General features: G+C 40.9%; 2 protein-coding genes across 2 annotated transcripts in view; both read right to left on the bottom strand.

The window, feature by feature from the left end:
• The window catches only part of LOC120560868 (corticoliberin-1-like), a 71,185-nt gene that overhangs the window by 6,098 nt on the left and 43,135 nt on the right, over positions 1-21,952 (bottom strand). The gene's annotated exons all lie outside the window — the stretch shown is intronic.
• Positions 7,354-8,650, bottom strand: LOC120560867 (high choriolytic enzyme 1-like). The gene has a single exon (XM_039803745.1). The coding sequence runs from the start codon at positions 8,288-8,290 to the stop codon at positions 7,502-7,504; it is 789 nt and encodes a 262-aa protein (XP_039659679.1). The 5' UTR covers positions 8,291-8,650; the 3' UTR covers positions 7,354-7,501.

Here is a 21,952-nt window from a genome sequence, read left to right as displayed (position 1 = left end):
CCAGACTCTGGTACATTACCGTGGTCCTACCAGACTCTGGTACACTAGCCTGGTCCTACCAGACACTGGTACACTAGCCTGGTCCTACCAGACACTGGTACATTAGTCTGGTAGGACCAGGCTAATGTACCAGACTCTGGTACACTAGCCTGGTCCTACCAGACTCTGGTACATTAGCCTGGTCCTACCAGACTCTGGTACACTAGCCTGGTCCTACCAGACTCTGGTACAGTAGCCTGGTCCGCCAAATATTTGGCCAGAGAAAACCCAAGAATATACAGCAAACCCAGATGGAGTAGTGAAGGAAAATTAAAATTGAGCATAGTACGTAGGAGGGGGAGCCAGGCTAGCAATGTCCATGTTCATGGTAAAAAAAGGAGCCAAGTAGGGTTGTGCCAATGGACGATATCATCGTTACGATGGAGAGCCACCATCGTGATGCCACACTCCTCAACCTGTCAAACACACTAATCCTAGTACCGGGCGCTGGACGGGAAATTGACCAGTGCGTCGGTTATTATTAGTGGGGTCATTTACGAGATACAAACGTGGGTCCATTAGCCCCTGCACTAAGCTATTCAGCTGATAACGCTACTCTACCTAACTCTCCCAATGTTAGGGGCCGTCCACACGGAAACGTTTTTTTGTGCAAACGCACACGTTTTGCATCGTTTGGGCTGACCGTCCAGACGAATCCTGCAAACGCACTGCCTGAAAACGCACTTTTTTGAAACCAGGTCTCAGGGTGAAAAAATCCGAAAACTGCTCTTGTTTGGCTTCGTATGGATGGTAAATACGGATCCGTATCGATGATCTCATCGCCACACCCCTCTTTTACACCCTCTCCCACGGCCGCTGACGCACACAACTGCGGTAGCTAAGCGAGCATGTCCCATCTCCATGGTCAAACCAGCTCACTTCATCTAAATACTCTGCTCCCTGACCCTTCCCTCTGGATTCTACACAAGATATATTGCTAACGTTATGTAGCCAACGTTAAACACCGCTAAAGTAGCTGACCGCTAAAGTAGCTGACCCGTCCCAGCAGGGACGTTAACGTTACGCTGCTATGGCTATCTGTTTATAAAGTGGAAGTAGATAACTTATCAACTAGCTAGCTAATCTGTCTGCTTATCAACTCCCTGAACGGATTATAGTAACTTTTACCACGGCTTATTGTAGAAAGGCTACTGCAAGAAAAACGTATAGATTATTAAAAAGACATCATTCATGGATCATTGATGTTTGTTTGACTGCTGATGTTAGAGCTAGCGAACATTAGCGAGCTAACGTTAGCTCGCTGCTAGCGCGCTGCAATCATGCAAAATAAAAAGCAATCCAACAGCACATTATACAACGTAAACAAAGACACATTTTCTTGCGGCAGCCTTTATAAAATGAGCAGTGGTGAAAGTTATTATAGTCCACGGATGTATTAAGAGAAAATTATAATCTAGCTAGTCATGTTATGATGGGAAGTGGAAGTGACTAGGCTCTTCTTCTCCGTTTTTTTTGGTAAATTTCTGTAGCAGAAACAGCGCCACCTATAGGCCTGGCATATGAAGTAGCGTATTGAGTCATTTACAAGTGGATTCGTTTGGACGCAACTATTCTTGAAACGAATCCAGGGAAGACGGGTAAAAAAAAAAAAAGTTTTGGTACGGGTGGATGGGGCCTTAGACCAAGGTGAAAAAAGCTTCTGGGGGGGTGTTTGGCTCGAGATCATGGTTCAAAGGACCCTAGAGTGAAATTACTCCGAACCATCACTTTAAACTAGCAAAGACACAAAGACAAGACATAGGGCTCCTTAAGTGGAAGCTACTTTTTCCCCCTTTACGTGCAACCTATTTGTGAAAAAGACCATCGCTTTGAGCAGACTGGATTGGCTGTAGTGATACATTCTCTCTCTCTCTCCCTGTCAGTTGTAGCTTGCTCTACCTTCTAGTAACGTTGGACACAGCGGTCTCAAGTGAGAAAGAAAAAAGCGTTAACGTGGAACGCTATCACACTTTCCTTTCTCCCCTCATTGGACTAAGTTTGTCGACACTACTCTGTGCGTGCATCAATAAGTAAGTCTGAGGTCCTGTAGGTACGGGACGATGTTATGCAGGATTTATGAATCTACGTTAGCAACAGTAGGCTAATTCACGAGGGTGCTATTTTATGTGTGAGCTAATATTGTGCATCTGTTCATGTGCGCTGCAAGAGTTATGTTTCTGTTTATTGAATGCGTTATTCAGTGCAAACATAACCGAGAATGTAGTTTAAACTCAGTAATGATGGTATATTAGGTTATTACTGTCGCTCTGTTGAAGGCAAACGTCCCACTGTACTGTCGTTACGCAGATCACGGACATCTGATTGACTTTACTGCACCGTACTTAGGTGAAAGTAGGTCAAGTTGTAAAACCTACCAGCAGGGCATTTACATGTATGTGTAATTGTTTCTATGTTAACTGTTGGCCCATAGTAGTAGAAAAAAATATTTATGTAAAGAGATATGAGCAACCCCTCTTCCCCCACCCCCGGCCCCGACGACGATATCATCGTCCATCACGATGTTTTATTGTAAACATCGTCAACTGCCAATTTAGGGGACATCGCCCAACCCTAGAGCCAAGTGCAACAGTGTGGCTAACTGATGTCTTTTTAGTTTTTGAAAACAGGTCTATGACAGAGAAGAATAGAGCTCAACAGTCCCGCCCCTCCTCCAAGAGACCTTGGGTTCTGGAGGTAAGTTTCCCGTTCATTTCTCCCATTGACGTATATAAAGAGTTTTAGACCGTGCCTTAGGCTAACCAGCTACCACGTGACTCATAAGCATATGAGATATGAGATAATATCATTTAGAGTGAAAAAACGAACAGAAAATCCCAAAAAGTCAAAGGTACAAGACTGTGTACATATTTTTATTATCAAGCGAAAGAGCTACTCATCCCATAAACCACCGCGCACCACTGAATAAAGGGCGCTAACGTTAGTTTAGCTAACAGCTAATTCGGTTAACCGCTAGCCAGAGCTGTATAGTAACGAAGTAAAATACTTTACTACTGTACTTAAGTACTAAAACCTGTATCTGTACTCTACTGGAGTATTATTTTTTTCTCCTACTTCCACTTTTACTTTAGTACATATTTTCGATGAGTTTAATACTTTTACTCCGATAAATTTTTTATGTGCTGCTTCGTTACTCGTTACTGTTGTGTATTCCTCACGCTACGGAGACTGTGGAGGTTAAAGTGTGTGTAGTTACGGCTGTCACTACCTGATGTGAGTCGAGTTCAGATGTGTGCTGCGCATTCTTAGATTTAAATGGTTTACGGCAGAACGCCAAGGGATCTGGATCCGGCTAGCGTTGTTTGCTAACGTTAGCTCAAAACGTCATTCAAGTGACAGCCGTTGTTGTGTTTGATTGCTAACTTGTAGCAAGCAGTGAATGAACTTCGTTATGTAGGTCCATTTGTAGCTCGTTAGCAGGTTCTTGTTGGTTACTTCAGCCTCTAATCTAGAACTGACATCAGCAGGGCTCTCAAGTTTTGAACAGAGTTCAGAGTGAGATTTTGGCGGAAGGGGTTTGGGTGGGGACGGGGGTCTGATCTGATAAATGACATAAATTCGTACAAATATATATTTTTTTATTTAATTCAGTATTTCTGTGTGTGTGTGTGTGTGTGTGTGTGTGTGTGTGTGTGTGTGTGTGTGTGTGTGTGTGTGTGTGTGTGTGTGTGTGTGTGTGTGTGTGTGCAATAATTAATACTATGCATTGTCTGGATAAAATATAATGAAATAGCCGAGGCCAAAGGTTTTCACAATGGGGGCCGGGAGGTTATGCAGTAAAGATAAAAGGAAAGAAAAAACTTTTCCAAATTATTATGGGTACTGTTATAAAAGTATTATGGGTAGGCAGAGTAGCCCTGCAGCCGATTCAACATGTAGCTATAATAATAATAATAATAATAATAATAATAATAATAATAGACGCAAAAGCTACCCAGTGTTTCCTCTATGTTGATTTCTGCCGCCACAGTATCAGAAATATGGCAGACGCACAACAGGGTTTCCGCTATGTACATGTAGTATATAAAGTCATAATTACACAACTCTACAGACCGTGTGCTCTACTGAACTGAAACTGTCATCCGCTCTCTCTCCCCTCAACTGGAACAGTGACAGGACGTCATCACTCGCTAAGTCATGGCAACCAAATAAACACTCACTCAATTTCAGGCAAAGTCACAAACCGCGACGAAAGCCGCAACTTGAAATCCGCAACTTGAAATCCGCACTCACTCAGCTGTTGCGTGGCAGGCACTAGCGGCGCCAGGATTTTGATTGTAGGTGGGCCTCCAGAAAACTGGATGGGCCAATTAAAATAAGCCAAAAAAAATGTATTCAGGTTCCCCCTGCATTCAGACAGCCAGACACTAATAACGTTAAGACACTACTTGCCTTGCTGGTGTGAGGGGGTGGCTATGGGAGGACTTGATGGGGAGAGTGCGGCCGAGCAGAATGGTAACTCGTCACTTGTAACCGCGTTACTTAAAATTTCCTCCCCCTGCTCCTCGGAGGGTTTCTTGCTGAATTTAAATGAAAACAAGCTGCTTTGCTTTGCGTTTCATATTAGCTAGCTAATAGCTACACTCTGTGTCTGTCTCATTGAGCTTGCTTTTGCGCGCAAACGTCATTCATTTCATTGGATCACTTGCTGGTGACGATGCAGCCTGTGGACAGGCTTAATAGTCCACACGTGGGGTAGAAGCCGCTGATTGGCTGAGAAGCTTTCACTCAAAGCTTTCCTCGGGCTGCTTATTGGATGAACTGCTAGAATTAAAATCACTCACTATAGGCCTGGGTTAAAATGGACGGGACCAGACCTAAAATGCCCAATGGTAGTGCCGCGAGTGGCGGCAGGGTGTTCTGAACTCTATGGGGAACTCACTTGATTCCTCTACCCGTTCCACTGTTTAAAAAATAGTGGCGCAGCTTGGTGGGCGTTATCCTGGTAATTTCGTGTGGCGTGTGAGCGTGTGAACGGGTTGAAATGCGTGTGTCTCACGCCCAATGCGTGAGACTTGAGAGCCCTGCATCAGGGATCATGCTGTGAAAATGTGATGCCTTACGCTAAATAATACATTACTGCTATGTAATGTACCTATCTCATTATTCTCTGGCTAATAAATTACTGCTATGTAATGTACCTATCTCATTATTCTGTGGCTAATAAATTACTGCTATGTAATGTACCTATCTCATTATTCTGTGGCTAACAGCAAAACAGATCTGCGTGTAGTTGCAAAGTGACGCGTGCGCGACTCATGTCGGGTATTGACAAAGGATATGTTAGTTACGTACGATAATCCCTGAGATCGCCTCGTGTTTCTTTTCATTACGGCGGTCGCCTGTCCAGAAGTCAGAGATAATGTAAATTTGTACTCTTTCTATTTAGCCATTGTTGCAGCAGATGAAGCTAGCCCTGAGTTGTTTCAGTCTGAAATGAGTACTGAATGTTAACCGTTTTAGTTTATCTGTATGTTGCTAGCTTGCTAACTTTCCACTACATCACACATTTTATTTAAGAATTTGTTAATAAGTGATTAATAACCCACTGTTGTATCAGATAATAGTAGATATAACAGCTGTGACATTAATGTACCTTTTGGGGTTTATTTCAGAAACTTCCTTCGTATCCAGCAGTGTACAGCTTGTGACTGCCTGTAATGCTCCGACTTAATACCAAGTAAAAAGTTGAACTCCAAAAATATGATATTCAAAATCTGACTGCTTTCTTTAATAACTACATAACTCAATACTGAGTAGTACATTTTAAAATAAACTACTTGCAATACTTAAGTACAAAAAATGTTGAATACTTTAGTACTTCTACTTAAGTGTGGTGCTTAAAGTGCCCATATTATGAAGAAAATCTCTTTTTCTGGGATTTGGTTATTTTGTGGTCTCTGGTGCTTCATATAAACTTTGAAATAAATCCATCCATGCTGTTTTTAGTGAGATACGGTTTCTGAATGTGTCCTGGTGAACTGGTCAAAATCTGCACGGCTTTCTACGTCACTAGCCGAAACGAGCTGGCTAACCGCAACCGTTAGCATGCTAGCGTTAGCGTGCTAGCATTAGCATGCTACCTCGTTCTCAACAGCAAAGCACTGCTACAACACACACACGTTCACCATAATCTACAAAAGAACTACTTACATGTGCGCCCTCGTTTAGAAGAAGTCTCCCAGCTACCTGCCTTGTAACTGACCGAAGTTGGAGAAACAGCCTTTCTTTTACTGTCTATGGAGCTAGCTGACATGATCTACATGTACATCTGAGCTACTGCGCATGTGCGAGTGCAATCAAAGATAGTACACAAGAAGAAGAAGAAAAGAGGTCTCACTCTGTATCTAAAACAGAGACCAGGTGAAAAGTGGAGCTGCAGCAGTGAGAGAAAGCTGTGCAATACAACAAAAATATGCTGTTTTTTGAAAATTAAACCATTTAAACCTATTCTGGTACAACCTTAAAATACAATTATGAACCTGAAAATGAGCATAATATGGGTGATTTAAAGAGCAAATTCTACTCAAGTCACTTTTTTGATAAAGCACTTGTACTTTTACTCAAGTATGGGTATCTAGTACTTTATACACTTCTGCCGCTAGCTGAGACAGCATGTAATGACTTTAAAAGACCCTGAAAATAACCATTAACATATATAACAGCTGTTACGTTAGCTTTCCCTAGTGTTTAGTATGAGTTAACGTTATTTTAAACTGAATCAAGCTGTCAGCTAGCGGTTAGCCGAATTATCTGTTAGCTAAACTAATGTTAGCTTGCCGGTGGAGGCTAACTGCAGAAGCGTGGAACAGATCGTGATTCGTGCAGTGTCGTAAATCCTCGTAAAACAGGATTATCATTTTGGGCATGCCCATGACGGATCGTGCAACAGCCCCCCTCCTCACCAGCATGAGTTCCACCAATCAGAGGCTTCACTGTGGGATTGTGGGATTGTGGGTAATGGAGTACTTATCCAAGACATTGCGAATAAAAGACATTTATCTCAAAACAAGGTTGGTGCACCATGAACTTTTGGTGTCTATATGAGCATATACAATCGCTGAGTCATGTCGTAGCTGGTTTTAAGTCTCAGAAGAAGAAGAAAAGATCTCTCACTCTGTAGCTAAAACAGAGACCAGGTGAAAAGAGGAGCTGCAGCAGTGAGCGAGAGCTGTGCAATACAACAAAAAATATGCTGTTTTATGAAAATTAAACCATGTAAACCTATTCTGATACAATCTCAAATTACAATTATGAACCTGAAAATGAGAATAATATGGGCACTTTAAATGTAAATGGTGAGATTAGATTGTGGAGGTTTTATTTTGTATTTCAGAGCCTTATATTCACAGATTCATAGTCTTAGATTCTGCTGTCTGCTTAAAGAATATATGAACAGAAACTTGTTTTCATAACTGATAACTTTGGATAAGATGTGTTGTTTTTAGCAGCTGTAGAGCTTATTGATCCTTATGATGTCCCAGGAGGACAAGCCCTGCCTCTGGCCGATCTGGACGTTAGGGTCGGGGATTGGGGTGATGGAGTCCTGCCCGTTGATGGAGAAGGCTGTTCTTCCATAGTGCATGATGGAGCTGTAGTCGTAGGAAGTGTTCAGGTTGTTGCTGACCTGCTTGTTGAAGTTGTAGGCCATCTGAGGGTCGATGTTGGCCCAATTGATCGTGACGTAGTTGTCGCGATCGCTCCTGGTCTGTTCATGCCAGAAGCCCAGAGCGTGGTTGAACTCGTGCTGGATGATGCCGTAGTAGACGCAGCCCTGCCTCTGCAGAGAGAGCACCTGTCTGCCTCCCACTTTGCCCAGAGAGGAGAAACATCCTGCTTTGTTCTCCACGCTGATGTAGTCGGTCTCGTTGTTACGGGGCACGAAGCGGATACAGGTTTTGCTGTGGAAGCCCTGCAAGGCGTTGACAATCAGCCGCTTCTCTGAGCTGGTGAACTCACTGCTCACGGTGAAGGGGACCGTCACCAGGCCGCTGGAGTTTTTCTTCCAGAAGCAGTTCTGGGTATAGCACATTAGGGCATTTCTAGTTCTGGGAACCAGCAGGTCTCCTTCCAGCAGGATCTCATCGCTGCCCTTGTTGGAGGTCAGAATCCTGGTGGTGATGTCGACGGTGTCGGGGGCTTCTTCGTCGTCTTCGCCTCCTTCCTCCTGGAGAGGAAGTGCCTGTGAGAGGCCGAGCAGGAGCAGCAGCAGCAGGCTGGCAGAGGGAGTCATCTTCAGGGTCGGTCTGGAGGCTGTGGAGCTTCTCTGGAGAGCTGCTGTGGAGAGACTCCTTCAAGCTTGAGGTTTGACTCAGTTCAGTCCAGAGTCTTTATACTCTCCTCTACAGGTGTGTCTGCAGGAGGCTTATGGGTTGGGGTCTACACCGCTAGGCCTGAACAAACCTCTGAAGGGAGGACTCCACAGACAAGCCTACTTTTTAAACAGACGTTTCTTTGTCCAGTTTATCCTCATTGTGGGCCACATCCTTATAGCTACACTCAGCTCAGCTGGTTTTATTTTTCTTTGGTTTACAAATGGCTTTTTAGCAACCTCTATCAAAGTATATATGTACAAATTAAATGTGTGTGACCAAAATACTGTTTCTTCAATCTCTGATGACCTGCGTAATTGAAATCCCATGTACACCTTTTATGACAAGCTGAAGAAGAAGGTAGGTTCTTATACGTCCTCTTAAAGTGTAGCTGCTGCTCTGCCTGCTGCGTTAGGGTTAGGGGACACACACAGGCACACACACACACACACCAAAGATGGGGACTCGAGTTTGAGACTCCGACTCGAGTTGCACTTACAGTTTTTTTCCAACTGCTTACACACGTTTTCAAAACTGTCTCATTTTTTCAAAACTCTACACACAATTCCCAAAACTGCACACACAAAATGCAAAATGCCTCACATCTCCTTCAAAATGAAACACTTCATTCAAAATACCATAAGCACATCAAATGGCAAACACTTTTTTCATAATAGTAAATTTTTGGATATACCACGTACACACTGTTGTTCTAAATCTAAAGCTCTTTTGTCTTTCATAGGCTTATATCTACATTTACTTGTTGTTCTAGAGAGAAAGTCATCTGCTGAGAGGGGTTGAAAAGTGCACTGTAAACAACAATGTAATGTTACAGTGAAACAGAAAATATTGATTGGGCAAAACATGTTTGTAAGAGTAGCACAGCGTATACACTAGCATCAAACAAGAACACAAAAGTACAAACATATGTAAACCAAAGGTATCATTTTTAGAATAAAGAATGTGTGTGTGTGTTTGTGCGTGCTTGTGTGTCGGGGAGGGCGTTAATAATAATAATTATATATATAATTATTTAAATAACTAGCCCGGTATTATAATACTAAAAAATTAAATGCTGTCCCAATATTTAAAAAGGATATATATTAATCAACTTTAAAATAAATACGTAAAAGGATAGTGATTTAATTAAATTAAACACATTTAAAAGATCTAAAATACTGTCTGAATTACTTACCCTTGAGTTTTAAAAGAATATATAAACATACACCATTTAATATTTGTAAAAGTAAGTGCTTTTAAAAGAAAGTGCTTCATAAGTAAAAACTGCCATAAACATGCAGAGTTAAAAATACATCATTGAATAAAATCACACTGTTAGTAAGACACATAAAACAAATGGCATGTGTTTTATCATGTTAAAATCTCAGGTAAGTAATTCCCGTTGTATAATTTCAAATATAAATAAGGCAGGAAAAAAAATAAATGTACAAAAGGTAAACCAAGGCATATTTGAAATATGTATTTAAAACAGTGGAAAAATAATCATTTAAAATCTTAAACGTAAAAATCGTAAAAATTAAACCCCGGAAAAGAGGAAGGAATAATCTAATCTAAAAAGCATACTAAAAGACATATATAGACATATTTTAACAATTAAAATTAATACGAAACAATACAAAGGTATGGAATCCTATTTCCGCCACTGAAAAATAAAAAAATTGATGAAAACCTTGTCTTGATAATAAAAATATATCCTTGGTAAGTCGAAATAATGAGATAGAAAGTCATAACTATGAGATAAAAAGTCATAATAATGAGATAAAAAGTCATAATTATGAGATACTTTCACTCAACAGTCGAAGAAACAGCTATCTGGCAGAGGTTTTCCTATTCAGTTAGACAGAAATGGATTGTGAGTACATTGAGGACTACTTTAAACGTGGCTTTACAACAGACGAGATTCTGCATTTGCTTGCCGATTCACATGGGATTTTACTAAGCAAACGCACTCTTGAAAGGATATTAAACAAGAAGCAGCTCTGGCGAAGAAAGAATAAAACTGCTGTGGCTGAGGTAGCAACATTCATTGAACAGCAACTGGAAACATCTGGTCAGTGTCATGGTTACAGATGGATGCACCAAAAATGTTGGTTACATGGAATTGTGACTGACAGAGAAACAGTACGAATACTGCTACAGTTATTGGATGGTGAAGGTGTTGATCTGAGGTCAAGAAACAGACTGCAAAGGCGTGTTTACCACAGCTGTGGTCCAAACTATGTCTGGCACATTGATGGCTACGACAAACTTAAGCCATTTGGAATTGCAATTAGTGGATGCATTGATGGGTTTTCCAGAAAGATGATATGGCTTGAAGCTTACAAAACAAACAATGACCCAAAGATCATCGCTGGCTACTTTATGGATGCTGTGATCAATGCTGGTGGTTGCCCTGCCAGACTCAGACTTGATTTAGGAACAGAAAATGGCCATATGGCTGAAATGCAGCGGTTTTTGCACTTTTCTGAAAACCAAGCTGAAACAGACAGTGTAACCTTTGGTCCAAGCACTGGAAACCAACGGATTGAACGATGGTGGTTGATCTTGCGAAGTGAGTGTGTCCAGTTTTGGATGGACCTATTTGACAAACTAAGAGAAGATGGCTACTTCTCAGACAACTTCTTCCTTGAAGTCCTTGATCCAGTTTTGCTTTCTTCAAACAATACAGGTAATTGTCACGTTATGAGATAAAGGATTGCACACAAAAGCCACAAATTACCATGTAAAGTCATTGCATGTGTTTGGTGCAGAAAATTAACATTAATTTGACAAAAACAATATGTGGGTTAATGTACACTATTCAGAGTAGCTTCGCATCAAATAAGTAGGCATTATTTAAGAATTGTCCTGTGCAAAAAAGTGCATGATGCCAAAGCCCCTTTTCTCATTTTGGATTATTTCACCACATTTCGATAGCTGCGAAAATTTAATTGCAACATTAGTTGCACTGCAGCAAATTACGTTTTGTTGATATTTATATTATTGTTCCAACCCACCATATTACAACCAGAAGACAAATTTCACATCAAACAAACCATGGTCAGGACTACTTCACCAATGCCCAATATTTTTTATACACTGCCTGTTATATATCTGCCTCACTGACTATTATTTTCCTTGTAGGAAGAACTTAATGAGGTTGTATTGACTTGGAACAACCACAGAGTCCGTCAAGTCCACAACTCCCGATCACCTCATGGACGTCCCTCCATATTGCATGCAGTCCCTCAACTGTACGGAGGCAGAGATTGCTTGCACCATGTGGACTTGGAGAAGGTTCAAGTCTGCCTTGAAGAGTGCGTGTTCAAGGACTTCCCATGTGATGAAGACGTGTTCCATATCTGTGTGGACCTAATGTCAGAGTATAATCTAAAATTAACAAATGATATTTTTGAAACAGTTAACCTATATATCAAACTCAGACAGCTGATAAACAATGAACTCAATCTAGATCATTAACTTTCCTGGGCCTGTGTTTGTGTCCTGTTACATTCAAGGACAAATTGAAACTGGCATACTGATTGCAACTGTCAAAATTATAATTTACTGTTACTGTTTTCACCTGTGATGAATGCAGATATAATGGTAGCTATTTCACACATCAAAGATGTACTAAATATTTTCAATTCTTTCTCACAGAATATATGTACACACAACAAATTACTTTGTCCTATTTGTAAGAACGGATAAAAAAAATGCAAGATCCACACATGTATTAACTGAATTTTTTATTCACATATTTAAACAATCATATCATACGAAACTGCATATGATTTCATTTTAACTGCCATTTAATCTAAGCCTATAATAGTATGTATTGGCTTATGGAATGGTTGAACATATACAGTTGTTTTTTGGTAACAAGAAGAGCACCTGAATAAAGTAAAATAGTGCTTGCAATGTAAAAATAAAATAAAATACATAAATTGTAACAAGATAAAACCAATAATGTGTACCTACTTGTTTTTTATGAACAAAAAAAAATCCTTTTAAATGAAGATATTGATGGTGAAATTAAATGAGTGTTCAAATAACGATTTCTGAAGTTATCTTCAAGAAAATTGTAGTTGTATAGTTAATGGCATACCCTGTTATAAATATGGAAAAAATATAAGTGAGCAGCCTTAGTTTATTTGCAATAGCGAAATGTTGGAACCCTTTTGTGGAGCGCACTTATATATCGACAGAAGTTATAAAGTGAACCTGATGTTTAGTGCGTCAAAAAGAACAGTGGTGCTGGTTGTTCTGTGTGTATGGAGGTTAGATGAATAGCAAATGTTTTTAAATTTGAACACACAATCTGTAAAAAGTTAAATGTATCAAATAGAACACAGTTTCCTCCATTTGTCTCTCAAAGCCCAAATTAATCAATATATGGTATGAATGTAATAACAGTAAGCTGTCTAAAATAACCAATTTAACCTCAGGCATATTGGTGAAGTCTAGCAATATAAATCATCAATCTTAAAGTGCTCATATTATGTTTTTTGTCTTTTTCCCTTTCCTTTATTGTGTTATATATCTTTTTTGTGCATGTTGTAGGTTTACAAAGTGAAAAAGCCCAAAGTCCCCCCCAAAGGGACTTACCATCTCCAACAGAAAACACTGTTCACAAACTGCTCCAAACAGCTCTATTGTAGTCCAGCCTTTACTTCAGAGACGAACGTGGGTCACTTTGTAACAGAGCCTTTGTCACACTTTGTTATAATGCTCGCCCTCATACTCTGCTTCTGACTGGCTAGTAGTCCTTACCTAGCTACTGCGCATGTGTGACTCCCAACAAAGATGAAACAGAAGTAAGATGTCTCACTCTGTAGTTAAAACAGAGAGCTCAACACACCGGCTGAAAAGATGAGCTGCAGCAATATGCAGTGCAACAAATAAATGGTGTTTTCTGAAAATTAAACCACATAAACCTATTCTGGTACAACCTCTTAATACTATTATGAACCTGAAAATGAGCATAATATGAGCACTTTAAATTACTTCCTTAACTTCCTTAAACATACCACTCACAAAACAAAACTGGCAAAAAGCAGCAGAAAAATATCAGCATGTTAAAGCTGTGGCACTCAATAAGGTCAAACAATGTAGCGTACTTCCATCACACAGTAAGGAAGCCTAAACATCGACCTCTGATGGCAGTCCAGTATCTGTTGGCTGAATTCTTTGCATTTTAGACAATGTCCATTACCCACACATTGCTTTCTAAGACTTTGTTAATTTCATGTCGAAAATCTGGGTAGTTGTCATAACTGACTGGCAACTCCAGGTAACAGCCACATGTATGAGCAACAGGTCTTCTCTGAAATCCCTGAATTTGTGTGAAGCTGACAGTGATGCTCTTTCCTGTAAACAAGTCTGATCCTGTGCAAAATCTGAGGAAAGAGGAGAGGTGCTGAGTGTCTCACTCTCTAAGGCAGACCTGGGCATTTTACGGCCCCCGGGCCACATACGGCCCTTTGGTTGACTCTGACCGGCCCGTGTAAGGTTAATTGGAAATTACAAAATAAACATTTTCTAATTTTACCTCATGCATGGACTAAAGCTGCATTGCTTTTATTTTGAAGTTGTTGTTTTTATTCACGTTACATATAACGGCGCCAATCGCATTATATCAAGACGTGCGCATTATTGGATGCGTTATACGAGCAGGTCACAAGAGGACTTTAGCGCTCAAAAATGTCCGCTCATGCTAAAAAAAGAAAGGTAGATGCCGAATGCAGGATTTTCAACAAAAATTGGGCTGCTAAGTATTTATTTATGAAGTCGGAGGTAAAGCAGTGTGTTTAGTTTGCGGGGAGCGGATTGCCGTGTTTAAGGACTACAATTTGAGTCGGCATTACGAGACAACACACGCGGAGAAATACAAAAACTTGTCTGATGCTGAAAGGGCACGAACATCGGAAGCTTTGCTAGCTAAGCTGCAAAAGCAGCAAGGCTTCTTTACGAAGCTTCACACATCCAGGGATGCAGCAACTAAGACCAGCTTTGTGATATCCCACAAAATCGCTAAAAACAGTAAGCCATTCTCGGAGGGGGAGTTTGTCAAAGAGTGCTTGGTGGACTCTGCAGCACTAATATGCCCTGAAAAAAAAGGAGCATTTGAGCAAGTCCCGCTGTCCAGGCGAACCGTGACGAGAAGGATCGAGGAAATTGCGGGAAATCTGGAGCTTCAACTGCAACGTGAAGTGGCAAGTTTTGACTTTTTCTCCTTGGCTTTGGACAAGAGCTGTGATGTCCGCGACACAGCCCAGCTACTCGTATTTGTCCGTGGGATTACGGACTTCAAGATGATGGAGGAGCTGGCAGCAATGCGGTCGATGAAAGGGACGACGACAGGGAGCAATCTGTTTACGGAGGTAAATGCGTGCATGGACACCCTGGGATTGAAATGGGACAGACTGGCAGGTGTCACAACGGACGGCTGTCCCAATCTTACATGGAAAAATGTCGGACTTTTGAAACGTATACAAGATAAAGTGACTGAAATCAATGCAGATCAGAAATTTGTGTTTTTGCATTGTATTATACACCAACATGTGTTGTGCAAGTCAGTGCTAAAAATTAACCATGTTGTTGATGTTGTTACTCAATTCAATTCAATTCAATTTTATTTATAGTATCAAATCATAACATAAGTTATCTCGAGACACTTTACAGATAGAGTAGGTCTAGACCACACTCTATAATTTACAAAGCCCCAACAATTCCAACAATTCCAGTAATTCCCTCAAGAGCAAGCAGTGCGACAGTGGCGAAGAAAAACTCCCTCTTGGGAAGAAACCTCGGACAGACCCAGGCTCTTGGTAGGCGGTGTCTGACGAGCCGGTTGGGGGTGTGATGAACAGTGGCGATAGTAGTCACATTAATAATGGAACAGTGACTGGATGTAGCGGGAAACTGCAGGGTTCAGGAGGACGCAGCATGACATTGCAGGGCATCGCTGAGCTCAGCAGGGAGTGCAGCAGGACCACGGCGACAGCTGCAACCAGGATCTTGGTGCCAACGTTCTCCAAGGAAATACGCTGGGGGAAAAAAGCATAAGGACTCCGGGGAGTAAACTCCCCAGAAGCTAGGATTAGTAACAAGCATTTCTGGGACGGGCTGCACACAAATAGTAATAGTAATAGTAATAGTAACAGTAATAGAAAGGGAGAGGAGAGAGCAGCTCTGTGTGTCAAAGGAAGGAAGTCCCCGGCAGGTTAGAACTATAACAGCGTAACTATTACAGGTAACTAGAGAGACAGGTCATAAGGAGAGGTAGCTTTTCGGGCTTAGAACTCTCCCCTGCCGGATCTGGCTTGGCTGGCCTGCCTCCCTCTACTTTGTTATGTATTATTAATCTAACAATTATGAAGAGAAGCAGTTGGGCCAGTTAGGTGAACACTGCAACTCCTCACTCCCTAACTATAAGCTTTATCAAATAGGAGAGTTTTAAGTTCATTCTTGAATGAGGTGACAGTTTCTGCCCCGAACCCAGATCAGGAGCTGGTTCCATAGGAGAGGAGCCGATAACTGAAGGCTCTAGCTCCCATTCTACTTTTAGAGACTCTAGGTACCACCAGTAACTCTGCATTCTGGGAGCGCAGTGCTCTAGTGGGACAATAGGGTATTAGGAGCTCTTCTAGATATGATGGTGCTAGACCATTTAGAGCTTTGTAGGTCAAGAGAAGGACTTTAAACTCAATCCTGGATTCAACAGGAAGCCAATGCAGAGAAGCTAATACAGGAGAAATATGATCTCTTTTCTTAGTTCTTGTGAGAACACCGCTGCAGCATTCTGGATCAGCTGGAAAGTCTTAAGAGACTTATTTGAGCAACCTGACAGTAGGGAATTACAATAGTCCAGCCTGGAAGTAACAAATGCATGGACTAGTTTTTCAGCGTCGTTTTGAGACAGGATATTCCTAATTTTGGCAATGTTACGAGAAAATGAAAAAGGGCTGTTCTTGAGGTTTGTTTTAGATTGGCATTAAAGGATATATCCTGATCAAAGATAACTCCTAAATTTCTAACAGTGGTGCTGGAGGCCAGGGCAACACCATCCAGAGTAGCTATATCTTTAGATAATGAAGTTCGGAGGTGTTTAGGGCCCAGCACAATAACTTCAGTTTTGTTAGGGTTTAACATCAGAAAATTATAGGTCATCCAGGATTTTATATCCTTAATGCACGCTTGAAATTTAGCTAGCTGACTGGTTTCGTCTGGTTTGATTGACAAGTATATTTGGGTGTCATCCGCATAACAGTGAAAGTTAATTGAGTGTTTTCTAATAATATTGCCTAGAGGAAGCATATATAAGGAGAATAGAATTGGTCCAAGCACTGAGCCTTGAGGAACCCCATGGCTAACTTTAGCGTACTTGGAGGATTTATCATTAACATTCACAAATTGAGATCGATCAGAGAAATAGGACCTAAACCAACTCAGAGCAATTCCTTTAATGCCAACCAAGTGTTCCAATCTCTGTAACAGGTCAATAGTGTCAAATGCAGCACTAAGATCTAGTAAAACAAGAATGGAGACAAGACCTTTGTCTGCAGCAGTTAAAAGGTCGTTAGTAATTTTCACCAGTGCCGTCTCTGTGCTATGATTCTTTCTAAATCCTGATTGAAAGTCATCAAATAAACTATTGCTATGTAGAAAATCACATAACTGATTAGCAACCACCTTCTCAAGGATCTTGGATAGAAAGGGAAGGTTAGATATAGGTCTATAGTTTGCTAAGACCTCAGGATCCAGGGTGGGTTTTTTCAGAAGAGGTTTTATCACAGCTACTTTAAATGACGGTACATAACCTGTTAATAGAGACATATTGATCATATCTAGTAATGAGGTGTTAACCACAGGTAATGCTTCTTTGAGTAGTCTCATTGGGATGGGGTCCAAGAGACAGGTAGATGGCTTAGCTGAGGATATCTTTAACATTAATTGTTGAAGGTCTATAGGATAAAAGCAGTCTAAGTATATGTCGAGAATAGTCTTTATTTCTAACGACTCTGCGTTTAAAGGTGAACCGTTAGAAGTTGAGTGTAAAAAGTGATGAATTTTATCTCTAATTGTTGTAATTTTATCATTGAAGAAGCTCATGAAGTCATCACTACTCAGAGCTAGAGGAATAGATGGCTCAGTAGAGCTGTGGCTATCTGTCAGCCTGGCGACAGTGCTGAAAAGAAACCTTGGGTTGTTCTTGTTTTCTTCTATTAGTGATGAGTAATAGTCTGATCTGGCCTTTCTTAGGGCCTTCCTATAGGTTTTGAGACTTTCTTGCCAATCCAAATGAGATTCTTCCACCTTGGTGGAACGCCACTTACATTCGAGGTTTCGCGAGTTTTTTTAATTTGCGAGTTTGGGAGTTATACCAAGGTGCTAGTTTCCTTTGCTTCATCATCTCTTTTTCAGCGGAGTCTAAAGCGGCCAGGAGGTCTAAGGTCGTCCCGTGGGGCATGTCGTAACACCGTCTACAAATGCATCAATTTGAGAGGGACTGAGGTTAACATACAGGTCCTCTGTTATGTTAAGGCATGACATAGAGTCGAATGCTGTTGGAATATCTTCTTTAAATTTAGCTATAGCACTGTCAGATAAGCATCTGGTGTAGGAGCTTTTATCTAATTTAATATAATCAGGTAGTAAGAATTCGAAAGTGATTAAAGAATGATCTGATAATACCGAATTCTGCGAAAATATTATTAAATCCTCAATTTCAATACCATATGCCAGCACAAGGTCGAGGGTGTGGTTAAAACAGTGCGCGTGCTTTGTGCACACTCTGACTGAAACCGATTGAATCCAGTAATGAGTTGAAAGCAGTACTAAGGCTGTCATTGTCGACGCGTCCACATGGATATTAAAATCACCTACAAGAAGTACTTGGTCTGATTTAAGGACTAAACATGATAAAAACTCTGAGAATTCAGATAAAAATTCAGAATACGGACCTGGAGCCCTGTAAATAACAACGAATATAATTGGCTGTAATGTTTTCCATTTTGGATGTTGAAGATTAAGAACAAGACTTTCAAATGAGTTATAATGTAATTTAGGTTTAGGAGTAATTAACAGGCTTGCATCAAAGATGGCTGCAACTCCCCCTCCTCGGCCTGAGCCTCTAGGAATTTGAGTATTAATATGGCTGGGAGGAGTGGCTTCATTTAGACTAACATAGTCTTCATGGCCCAGCCAGGTTTCAGTCAGACAAAATAAATCAATGTTATTATCTGATATCAACTCGTTTACCAATACTGCTTTAGAAGACAGAGATCTAATATTTAATAGTCCACATCTAATTTTCCTATTTTGTTCTATTGCAGTCGTTTTAATTCCAATTAGGTTGTTAAGTATAGCGCATCTTTTGTTTACCTTTGATTTAACCGATCTGAGCCGGGGGAGACACCGTGCTTATTAGACTATGAGTGGGCGACTGCTCCAACGGAAGCACAGAGGGGCGCATTGCACTGCACCTCTGATTACTAATATCAAACTTGGGTTGTCATGGTTTATGTCTGATAAACTGGTTCAGATTTTTTGATATGAGAGCGGCACCGTCCCAGGTGGGATGAATGCCGTCTCTCTCAATCAGACCAGGCTTTCCCCAGAACGCCCTCCAGTTATTCATAGTCTGTTACTAAAACCGTAAACTTCATCAGGGCACGGGCATTGAATCACAGACAGTTTGTCGCACTTTTGGAGGAGCATGAGACTGAGCAGAGTGACATCGGCTACCACACAGCTGTCAGATGGCTCAGCCTGGGCAAAGTGCTAAAAAGAGTTTGGGACCTGAAAGCAGAGATCCGAGAGTTTTGTGAGAAGAAAGGCAAAGACATCCCAGAGCTCTCAGATGAGGACTGGATGGCAGATTTTGCATTTGCTGTTGATGTGACTGCAATGATGAATGAACTGAACACCAAACTGCAAGGCAAGGGCCTTTTTGTTCATGAAATGCACAGCCTGGTGAAGGCTTTCATGAGAAAGATGCAGTTTCTTTCAAGCCAACTGGAGAGCAACACTCTCACTCACATGCAAACCCTGAAAGAAGTCCCACCATCAGCTGATCACCTCCGCAGGTACTCATCCATGTTAGGAGCATTGCATGATGAGTTTTCAAGGCGGTTTGAAGATCTCAGAACAATCGAGGATGAAATGCACATGATTTCCTATCCCTTTACCTGCAGTGTGGATAATGCACCCAGTGATGTTCAGCTGGAACTCATTGACCTGCAGTCTGATGCAGTACTGGCAGAGCACTTTAAGTCAGGATCTCTGCTGGATTTCTACTCTTCTCTTAAGGAGGAGAACTTTCCAAACATGAGGAGACATGCTCAGAAGATGTTGGTTCTCTTTGGCTCTACCTACATATGTGGTGACAAACATTCAACGATGAAGTTTACAAAATCCAGGTATAGATCCTCTCTCACTGATGATCATCTGTCAGCTGTGCTTCGCATCTCCACCTCATACATTCAACCTGACTTCGATGCACTCGTTAAAGCCCAGCAGAGACTAGATTTCTCTCACTGAAGAAAAAATAACTTAAAAACACCAAATGAGGTGGTTGGACCACAAATGTAGGCATGTAAAGGCACCAACTAGCAGTGAACTGGGACACTTTTTTTGGAACCCTTTTTCTCAATATTCACAGTTCAGTGATGTACATTGACAGCTCAATATGATGTGTCTTGCTTAATGTTTGGAGCACAAATACAATATTGTGATGTCTTTAGAATGCTAGGAATTTCTTTCCAACAGTATTTGAAACTCAAAATGTGTTTTGGAGTGAATGTGACAGAAAATGTTCACTAATATAAGTCAAAATGGTAAAAAAAGTGTTCACATTTTGTTTACCATTGCTTTGGGAAATTTAATTGAATAAATTAAATTTTTTGTAAGGCGACCTCACTTTTTCATTGCTTAATTATAAACATATAGCCTACTCTCACCAGCTTGTCAAAACAATGTTATTTACTGCTTTTTATAAAGAAATACAATTAATATTATGCAGAATTGAGTTCAGCCTTTTGGCCTGGCCCTCCACAATATTTTCTGTTTCTCATGTGGCCCCGTGGAAAAAATAATTGCCCACCCCTGCTCTAAGGTATGTACTTACATACTTGACAATTTGTTTCTCCTGGGCATTCTGGGTACTGGGGTAAGTAATTGATCTTATGATCTTTCGTGATGTTGGTTGTAGCTCTTCATAGACTGCTGCAATCCCTTTCAGCTCTGATCTAACAGGTGCGAGCGTGTTGCTCCACTGTTCAATCACAAAAGCGGGCTCTTGAATCAGTTTTTGGTGAGCAAGCTCCTTCGAGGTTTGCTCAATGTTATTTGCTGTTGGAAGCCTCCGGCAGTTGTGATTATCCATGATTTCCAACAATTCTTCTTGGTCAACAACTTCAAAATCTGAACGACAAGATTCAAAGATCACTCGCTCAGACTCTGACACATACTTGAAAAAGCTGTCTACAAGATCACTCTCAACAAAGCCCAAAACAGCTTGCTCCAGAAGTACAGGTGCCAGTTTTACAGGAAGGTACTTCTCTTTTTGCCAGCCAAGTGTGATTATTCGACCTACACTTTCCCATTCTTGTTTCCCAAAATCATGACGTATGGCACTTTGAAGCTATTTCCCATCGTGCACTGCTCATAAAAGTCATTCCAAAATTCTGACAGTACATCCCTCAAAACACCTCCATCATCCACAGCCTTTTCAAGCTTTCTACCCGGAAGAATAACTTGAAAGTAAATGTTGTCCTCCATGATGCTTTCCTCTGAAAACACTTGAATAAGTTCTCTAAGAATCTGTCCACGATGAACAACAATAATTTTCTTCACTCCTTTTCTCAAAATGGCTTGTTCCTGCAACAAATCCATGGAAGGAGGCACGTGGTGTTCAAAAGACAGTTCCTGAGACAAAGGCAAGGTATCATCAAGACTGGAGTACTCCATCCCAGAAATGCTTTCTGTGGGGAAAGTCACAATGCCACTATCCTCAGAAGTATTTACATGAAATAATGTTTCATGTTCTGGCAAAGATACATCAGTTGGGTCGACTGTGGTGTAAAGAAGTGAAACACTCTCACTGCTTGCATTTGCAAATACGTTATCGCTTCCAACAAAAATGACATCTGAAGTATTTATCTCCAACGTGTCGGTTGCAGAAGTGTCTGGAAAGTGGCGGTAGATATCAGGTCCGTCATGTGTCTTTTCACCTTCTTGTGCTGTTGCATCACTATTCTCTTCCTCCAGATCTATGTCACTTTCAATGTTTCTCTTCTTAGTTGTTAAATAGAAACGTAAGATAGGTAACTTTGTCTTTTCATACAGTTCCCCAACTGTGACACTATCCTCTAATGAGTTCTGCTGAAAGTCAGTTAAATCAATGTCAAAATCAGTGAGGCTTCCCTCTGCATTTTGTCCACCTGGGAAAAAAACAACTGGACAGCTTTTTCAATCAAGTTCTGTTTTTTACTGTCCTTCAGGACACACTCTTTTCTGGTTCCCCCACCCTTTTTGGTGCGTACCTGCACAAATTCCTCTTCTCTGAAATGCATCCATCC

This window comes from Perca fluviatilis, chromosome 6, assembly GCF_010015445.1.
Source record: "Perca fluviatilis chromosome 6, GENO_Pfluv_1.0, whole genome shotgun sequence".
NCBI lineage: Eukaryota > Metazoa > Chordata > Actinopteri > Perciformes > Percidae > Perca > Perca fluviatilis.
The sequence above is the reverse complement of the archived record's forward strand: the minus strand, read 5'-3'. Positions and strand labels throughout refer to the sequence as shown.

Bases quoted from the DNA above. Each gene is read 5' to 3' on its own strand.
- LOC120560867 (XM_039803745.1), bottom strand. From the start codon at position 8,290: ATGACTCCCTCTGCCAGCCTGCTGCTGCTGCTCCTGCTCGGCCTCTCA.